Source organism: Phascolarctos cinereus, unplaced genomic scaffold (genome assembly GCF_003287225.1).
Source record: "Phascolarctos cinereus isolate Bilbo 61053 unplaced genomic scaffold, phaCin_HiC Scaffold_9;HRSCAF=440, whole genome shotgun sequence".
In the NCBI taxonomy this organism is placed as follows: Eukaryota; Metazoa; Chordata; class Mammalia; order Diprotodontia; family Phascolarctidae; genus Phascolarctos; species Phascolarctos cinereus.
In genome coordinates, this window is record NW_027556402.1 from 246,007,876 (window position 1) to 246,017,043 (window position 9,168).

Here is a 9,168-nt window from a genome sequence, read left to right on the forward strand (position 1 = left end):
AAGTAAAAGCTCCTAAAGCCAAAGCCTCCATGAAAAATATGAATTGGTCTCATGCCATGGAAGACTTCAAAAAGGATTTTGAGAAGAAAGTAAGAGAAATAGAGGAAAAACTGAGAGTGATGCAAGAAAATCATAAAAAAAAACAAGTCAATAACTTGCTAACAGAGACCCCAAAAAATACTGAAGAAAATAACACCTTAAAAATAGCCTAACCCAAATGACAAAACAGGTCCAAAGATCCAATAAAGAGAAGAATGCCCTAAAAAGCAAAATTGGCCAAATGGAAAAGGAAGTCCAAAAGCTCGCTGAAGAAAAAAGTTCCTTAAAAATTAGAATAGAGTAATTGGAAGCTAGTGACTTTATGAGAAATGTAGACTGTGAAACAAATCCAAAAGAATGAAAAAATAGAAAACAATGAGAAATATCTCATTGGAAAAACAATTGACCTGGAAATAGATCCAGAAGAGAGAATTTAAAAATTATTGGACTATCTGAAAGCCATGATGAAAAAAAGAGCCTAGACATCATCTTTCAAGAAATTATGAAGGAAAACTGCCCTGATATTTTAGAACCAGAGGGCAAAATAGAAATTGAAAGAATCCACAGATCTCCTCCTGAAAGAGATCCCCAAAGGAAAACTCCTAGGGGATATTATAGCCAAATTCCAGAGTTCCCAGGGCAAGGAGAAAATATTACAAGCTGCCAGAAGGAAACAATTCAAATACTGTGGAAACAATCAGGATAACACAAGATTTAGCAGCTTCTACATTAAAAGACCTCAGGGCATGGAATATAACATTCTGGAGGGCAAAGGAGATAGGATTACAACCAAGAATCACCTACCCAGCAAAACTGAGTATAATCCTTCAGGGGAAAAAATGGTCATTCAGTGAAATACAGGACTTTCAAGCATTCCTGATGAAAAGACCAGAGCTGAATAGAAAATTTGACTTTCAAATATAGGACTCAAGTGAAACATGAAGAGGTAAACAGGAAAGAGAAATCATAAGAGACTTATTAAGATTGAACTGTTTAAATTCCTGCATGGAAAAATGATATTTATAACTCCTGAGATCTTCATCAGTATTAGGGTAGTTGGAGGAAAAAAAATTATGCATAGATAGATAGATAGATAGATAGATAGATAGATAGATGGCACAGGGTGATTTGAAGATTAAGGGGTAATATCTGGAGAATAAAATTAAGGGATGAGGGAGGATTATACTCAGAGAAGAAGAAAGGGAGAGGTAGAATGGGGAAAATTATCTCACAAAAATAAAAACAAAAAAGAAAAGTCTCTTACAGTGGAGAGGAAACAGGGGATGGTAAGAGGGAATGAGGGGAATCTTATTCTCATAGGATTTGGCTTAAGGAGGGAATAACATACACATTCAATTGGGTATGGAAGCTTGTCTTACCCTACAGGAAAATAGGGGGAGAAGGGGACAAGAGAGCAAAGAGATGATAGAGAGGAGGGCAGATTGGGAAAGGGGGTAATCAGAAGTAAATATTTCTGAGGAGGGACAGGGTCAAAAGAAAGAATAGAATAAATGGGAGGGTGGGATACAATTAAGGGAAATAGAGTTAGTTTTTTACAACAAGTCTACTGTGGAGGTGTTTTGCATAACTGCACATGTACAACCTATATTGAGTTGCTTGCCTTTTCAACCAGGGTGGGTGGGGAGGGACGAAGAGAGAAAATTTGAAACCTAAAGTTTTAAAAACATATGTTTAAAAAAATGTTTTCACATGCTACTGGGAAATAAGAAATACAGGAAATGGGGTACAGAAGCCTATCCTGCCCTACAGGAAAATAGAAGGGAAAGGGATAAGAGAAGGGGGAGAGATAGAAGAGAAGACAAACTATGGGAAGGGATATACAGAATGCATACCATCTTGGGGTGGGGGGAGTGGTGAGATGGAGTGAAAATTTGGAACTCAGAAACTTATGGAAGTGAATGTTGAAAAGTAAAAATAAATAAATTTATATTAAAAAAAAAAGAAAGAAAATACTATTCATCCCCAGAGAAAGAACTGACTATAGAGTCTGAATACAGATTGAAGTATAATTTTTAATACTTTAAAAAATTTTTCTTATGGTTTCATTTTGACCTATGTTTTCTTTTGCATATGTTTTGCACCACAAATTTCTTATCTTGTCAATGAGGGGAGTGAGGAAGAAGAGAATTTGAAACTTAATTTTAAAAATGAATGTGGAAAATTGTGTTTCCATGTAACTGAAAGAAGATAAAATGCTAAAAAAAATACATGCTCTTAGATCTATTTTCATTTACCAATTCAAATAAAATGATATTTTATTCTTCTTTCAACTATACTTTATTCCCCATTCTTAAAGATTCATGTGCTAGAAGACTTTTGACTTGTAAGATATATGTGAAATATTAAGGTTAATGTAAAGTTCATTCTAGTACCAAGTAAAATTAAACTTTAAAAGTTAATAAATGTATTCTTAATAATCCCATTTTCTATCTTTCTGTAGAGGCCCTCAGAAAAAACTTTTAATGTATTCTTGTGTTGATGATGGATGCATTATTTTTCATGTTTTCTAAATTCTGTAGAAAATTAGCTATTCAAGAGACTAAAATCCTGATCATGCAAATGTCATTTGGTGGAACTTTGAACAAACCATAAAAAGTCTCTTAAAAGCCCTAGCTCTGAAAAGAAATAATAATTTATCTTGAAAATATTTCTACTGTTTCTACTTTGGACTCATTTTCCCCCCTTGATTCTGCAATTAAAGTTTTAAACTCTGTGACATCTCGAGAGAAATTGAACTGAAGGACTATGTGAACTGTCCCCATTCTCTGCACAGATTCCTCAAAGGATTTAATTAGAGGAGAAGTTTTAAGAACACAGTATTAAAATGGCTCACAGACATGAGATGGAGTTTTTATTGAATATGGATAAAATTATCCTTTGCAGACAAAAGCAGCCATAGATTCACATGGAATCAACTTCACAACCTAAGGAATTGCAATTGTTTAGAAAAAATACTTAGGTGAGGAAATTGGAAGAAAAAATTGGAAATAATTAGACCTTTTAAGCTGAAATGAATTTTTGTGGCATTTTCTGTCTCTGTGGTGACAACAGGGTGAATGTTGGTGAATATCATTTTTATTGGCCAAAGCTGCTGGCTTTCAACATCAAGGAAAACATCAAAATCCAGGACTTGGAAACATTGACTTCATGGAGAAGTAATATATTTCTAAAAGTCATTCACCTTTCTGCTTCTACCCCAAACTATGCTTTGTGTTAAGGTTTTAAAGTCTATGCTAATGTAAGGTGAATGAGTGTTTTTCACTTAATTCAGTATGAAATGGTAAAGAATTTTGTTATCAAAAGAAACAATGAAACCAGTTGCAAAAATCTCCAGTAGTAGTCTCACATGACCAATTTTTAATCTATTTAAGAAGTTAAGGATGTAGCTGGAGACATTAGATGATTCAGCTGATTATTTTAAGATATAAGGTACATGGGGCACTTTATAGAATTATCCATTGTGAAGTGACATCTTTGGAAGGAGATTAGAAAGGTACAAATATCAGGCTTAAGAAAATGTTCAGAAAATTCCTTATGATATGATTTCAGAAGAGTATTTCAGTGATCTGGTTTTGACTATTAATAATACAATAGTTTCAGAAAAAAAAACTATAAAGCAGAAAAAATACATGATCTCTTTCATTTCATCCATCCACATTGAAATGTCTGATGAATATGACATGATGTTAATAACACAAAAATAATGATTACTTTATGACATTTATTTAATGTTTGTTATTTTCTAGTTCTATGATAGGTCCTTCAATTTAAAAAATAAAATAAAACACACACATACTTATTTAGCAAACATACAGTCTTAGGACCTGATAAACTCACATTTGGAATAGTGTCAACATTAATTTAAAGTATATCTTTTGATGAATTACTTGCATCTTAATAAGGGTCTTATGGAGAAAGAAACCTTATTGTCAAAATGAAACAAATCCCAATTGATTGATTGAAACAAGATACTATTAGTATTTACCTCTTTAGTCATGGAGGCTCATTTGGATGACCCTCAGAATATTTAAGGAAAATACTTAATTACTTAAAAAATACAAATCCTATCATTTAGATGATGAGGGGACTTAGAATCAGTCTTATATTTCTGTGCCTTAGTCTCTTTTCCACTGGAATAAGTACCAATTATTTTCTTCTTTTGTGAGAAAAATATTTTGTTATTGAAGTGGACATGTCTTGGAAATTTTAGAAGGGCATTGATGCCTCAATTTAAAAGGTTGTGTTTCCAAAAAGAAATTAAAATACTTATGCAATTGGAAATGGGGAAACTTGATGCCAGGCAGCCACCCCGGAGAACACCAGTAAAAGGTCCTTTATACAACAAAATATTCATTAAAATGTAATTTGGAGCAACAAAATCTAAAATCAATATATGTGACCATTTATTGGAGAATACTCAAATATGACAGAATATGTAAGTCTTATCAGAAAATGTGAATATCTGGAATTTAGGTAAATATTAGATGTTTTGTGAAGGAAAGTAAAATAGGCAGAAAATGGAAAGTAATCTCCACAACTATGACAAAAGCATAAATAGAAAGACAAATTAAACACACACACACACACACACACACACACACAAAAGTAATGAGAGTGATCAAACTTGTCACAGGAAATACTTGAGAAAGTGTTCCTAATTCCCTTTATTACAAGGAAGAGAAACTATGGCTAAGGGTTATTTCATATACTTTCAGACAAAGGGGGGTATATTAAGAAATGAAATTGAAATGAAATAGTGTCAATGAAATGTTTATGTTTCATAATTATCTTTATAGGTAAAATGTGACTCCTGAAACTACAGAAAAATAATCAACTTTTATAATTGACATTAAAATTTGCAAATAGAATATCCATCATTACTTCTTTGTCCTCCCCCCAACAAAATCTCTTTGAAGCCAATAATGTTTCACTTTTATAACCAGTATTCTGGTGAGGAAACTGATGCCCAAAAAGGGTAAGCACATTGTCCATTAAAAGGGTCAGACGTGTGAACTGAACTCAAGGCTCTGCTAACTACAAATCTGGTACTATATCCAATGAACAGTTACTATCCCCCCAAAAAAAGACAGCATGGAAAACAGGAGCAATGTCACCAAGTTTATCGTCCTGGGGTTTACGCAGAATTCTGAGATACAAAAAACACTATTTGCTGTATTTTTAATTATCTACATTTCAACTATGGTGGGCAACATTCTGATTACCATAACTGTCATTAGAAGCAAGAGCTTGAGGTCCCCTATGTACTCTTTTCTTGCCTTCTTGTCTTTATAGATGCTATCTATTCTACTATCATTGTCCCTAAAATGACTCTAGATATGCTCCATGAAAGGGCAACCATTTCTTTCCAAGCTTGCATGGTACAGCTCTTCTTGGAACATCTATTTGGTGGGACTGAAATTTTCCTCCTCATTTTTATGGCCTATGATCATTATGTACCCATCTTTAAGCCCTCGTATTACTTAGTCATTACAAGGTGGAATGTATGTATTCTGCTCTTGGTGGTATCCTGGATTGGAGGATTCATGCATTCAATAGTCCAGCTCCTTTTTATTGTTAGTCTCCCATTTTGTGGATCCAATGTAATTGATCACTTCTTTTGTGACATGTACCCTGTTGAAACTTTCTTGTACAGATACCTATATAATTGGCATCTCAGTGGTTGCCAATGGGGGAGTGATATGTACAATTACCTTTTTGCTATTGCTTGTCTCCTATGGGGTCATTTTACAGTCTTTGAAAACTCAAAGTCTGGAAAGTCGACAAAAAGCCCTTTCTGCTTGTGTCTCCCACATCACAGTGGTTGTCTTCTTTGTCCCTTGTATTTTCATGTATGTTAGGCCTGTCGGCACCTTCCCCACTGATAAATTTCTAAGTGTCTTTTATACGACCATTACTCCCATACTGAACCCTTTGATCTACACCCTGAGAAACACAGAGATGAAAAATGCCATGAGGAAGCTTTGGAATAGAAAAGTGACATCCAAGTGTAAGGAAGTGGATGTCCTGGCCAAGCAATGATGTTTCACAAGGGAAATGAGAGAAGATTATGAAATTCCTAGATCTTATTTGAATCTAAGAAAGCAAATTTTATATATGTGAAGAAAAAATAAGCATTCTGTCATTAGCAACAGAAGCTACATTTTTGTTGTTGTTAGAACTATTTCTATAAGAGCATGATGGTTTGATGAAAAAGGCTATAAACATGGAGATGGACAACTGATCATCTCTGAATACAGATTGAAACATTTTTCTCCTTTTCTTTCATTGTTTTTTCTACAATGTGTATAATGTAGAAATATGTTTTATATGACTTCCAAGTACATCATATTTCTTGATTTTTCAATGTCTGGGGGTGGGCATGAGTGGAGGATATAATTTGGAAATTAAAATAAAATTTTAAAAAGATCATCTTGGTTCATCAGGAAAGCATCAATTCACTTTAATTAGGTGACACTTTTAAAGGGCAATTGGGTCTTCTAACAAAGATGCAAAGATCACTGAGAATAGTATTGCTCAAATATGTTTAAAGAAGGGAATTAATATGTCACGTGATATGTTTGTGGTGTGGTGGTGGATATTCTAGAGAAGAGAAAAACAAAACTAATCAATTTTTGTTTACTTGAAATTATTCCTGCTCCAAGTTTTCCATGTAAATCAACCAGCTTCACATGTAATATTTAACCTTATCAACCTAAAAATTTACGTCAAGAATTAGAATGTGATATAAAACCTGTTAATGTAAGGCTATTTGTTTTAACAGGGATTTTTTAAAATATTCTATGTAAAGCCTAAACGTGAAAAAGATGTGTAATCTTATCTTTCCCATTGTTTCAAAAATTATATTATATTATAATATCAATAATTAAATTTAAATTGGTGTTCATTATCTTATATTTTTGAATAAGAAAGGTAGCATGGCACGATGGTTAGAGTTTTATAGCTGTAGTGTAGAAGAATTAGCCTTAAATCACCTTTGCCATTGTTATTACTGTAAACAGTGGCAAAAATAATCTCATTTGCTCTTTTAAAATGTGGATTCTGATAGAAATAGTCCAATGATAAGATGTTGTAAAGATACTTTTAGTTTTTTTCTTGTTTCTATTTATATTTGATGCCCTATACATTACAGTACAGCTGCAATTTTATATAACAGATTGTTTTTTGGAATCAGTAAACAATATTTGTAAATGTAAATCCATCTCAATAATAAACTCAATGAATCATCTTCAGTTCAATTCTAAAAGCAGTGAGGACAACAGGAAGTTTACTTAAGTTGTCCTATTTCCACAAAGTTTTGATTCTCTTGTCCAGATTTCTGTACTATGGAAGTTGCTTTTTCTATGTTGATGAAACATTATGAGTTTTTGAGCTGTAACTATCTATTAGAAGTTTGTTCTTAACTATTTTATGAATCAAAGTTATATATTTTCATTAAAAAGTGCTGAGATCTCGATTTGTACTCCATGTATTTGCCAATTTCTGTCATATATTTTAGGCCCCTAGAATATTTCTAAATTGTTATTTCCTACTTGCATTTTTTTAAAAAGGCTGCTGTGATTTGCTTCACGGCTTGCATAATGCCTTTTCATGATCTTCATTGGTTACTAGTCTGGATGCTTCAAGAGCTGGAATTGTCATTCTTTTTTGTTGTGTTTTCCTATCCCAATAATATGGAAATAGAGTTGAGACTTAGTAAGATGATGATGATGGTGGTGGTGGTTGTGATAGTGAAAATAATAACAGTTAACAATTTATATAGCATTTACTTAATGCCAGGAAATGTTCTAAATGTTTTGCTATTATTTCTCATTTTATCTTCACAACAACCCTGAGAGGTAGGTGCTATTATTATCCTCATTTTACAGAGGAGATAACTGAGCCAAACAGGACTTATGTGACATGTGCAGGATCACACAGTTAGTAAGTGCCTAAAGGCAGATTAAAGTTATATATTCCTAATTCCAGGCCCTGAATTCTAACCACTGTTCTAACTTGCTGCACTATTATCATAATCATTTATTTTTCATATTATCATAACCTTATGTAATTATGTTTTATCTGCAAAGGACCGTGCTTGTTATTCCATTACTATTATGTGTTTCTTTCCTAAGCCCTTCTGTGAATAGTTCAAGGATTATCTATTGAATAAAATGGACCCTTCCTCTGGTACTTTTAATATCTTGAGCTTATAAACACTATATCTACATAATGCATTTATTTTCTTTAATTATTGCTTCCTGGATATTCCACTTTTTTTCTCTCTGTTAACACACTTCCTTGATTTTTCCATTTAATCACTTCTTATTTTAAATTCATTTTTTCATATGAAAAATGCTCTAAATCATTATTGATTAGAGAAATGCAAATCAAAACAACTCTGAGGTGCCACATCACACCTATCAGATTGGCCAACATGACAAAACAGGAAAATGATAAATGTTGGAGAAGATGTGGGCAAATTGGAACACTAATACATTGTTGGTGGAGTTGTGAAATGATCTAATCATTTTGGAGAACAATTTGGAACTATGCCCAAAGGGCTACAAAAATGTGCATACCCTTTGATCCAGCAATAGCACTTCTAGGGCTATATCCCAAACAGATCATACAAATGGGAAAAGGACCCACATGTACAAAAATATTCACAGCAGCTCTTTTTGTGGTGGCAAAGAATTGGAAATTGAAAGATGCCCATCAATTGGGGAATGGCTGAGCAGGTTGTGGTATATGAATGTAATGGAATACTATTGTGCTATAAGAAATGATGAACAGGTTGACTTCAGAAAAACCTGAAAAGACTTGTATGGTATGATGCTGAGTGAAGTGAGCAGAACCAAGAACACAATAACAGCCATGTTGTGCGATGACTAATATTGCTAAACTTAACCCTTCTCAGCATTACAAGGATCTAAGACATCTCCAGAGGCCTCGTGATAGAAAATGCTATCCACATCCAAAGAAAGAACTATGAAAGTTGAATCGCTATCATTTTCCCCCCCTTCTGTTGAGTTTTGTTTCCTCTTTCTGATGGTTCCTCCTATTGATTTTAATTTTTACTTACAACTTCACTAATGTGAAAATATGTTT

General features: G+C 33.2%; 1 protein-coding gene across 1 annotated transcript; it reads left to right on the forward strand.

Moving 5' to 3' along the window:
* The first annotated feature begins 5,151 nt into the window (after positions 1-5,151).
* LOC110199509 (olfactory receptor 4A47-like) lies at positions 5,152-6,099 on the forward strand. Its single transcript, XM_078148271.1, is given in 3 exon segments — positions 5,152-5,341; positions 5,344-5,692; positions 5,694-6,099. Coding segments are annotated over 3 exon segments (945 nt in total).
* The last annotated feature ends 3,069 nt before the right edge of the window (positions 6,100-9,168 follow it).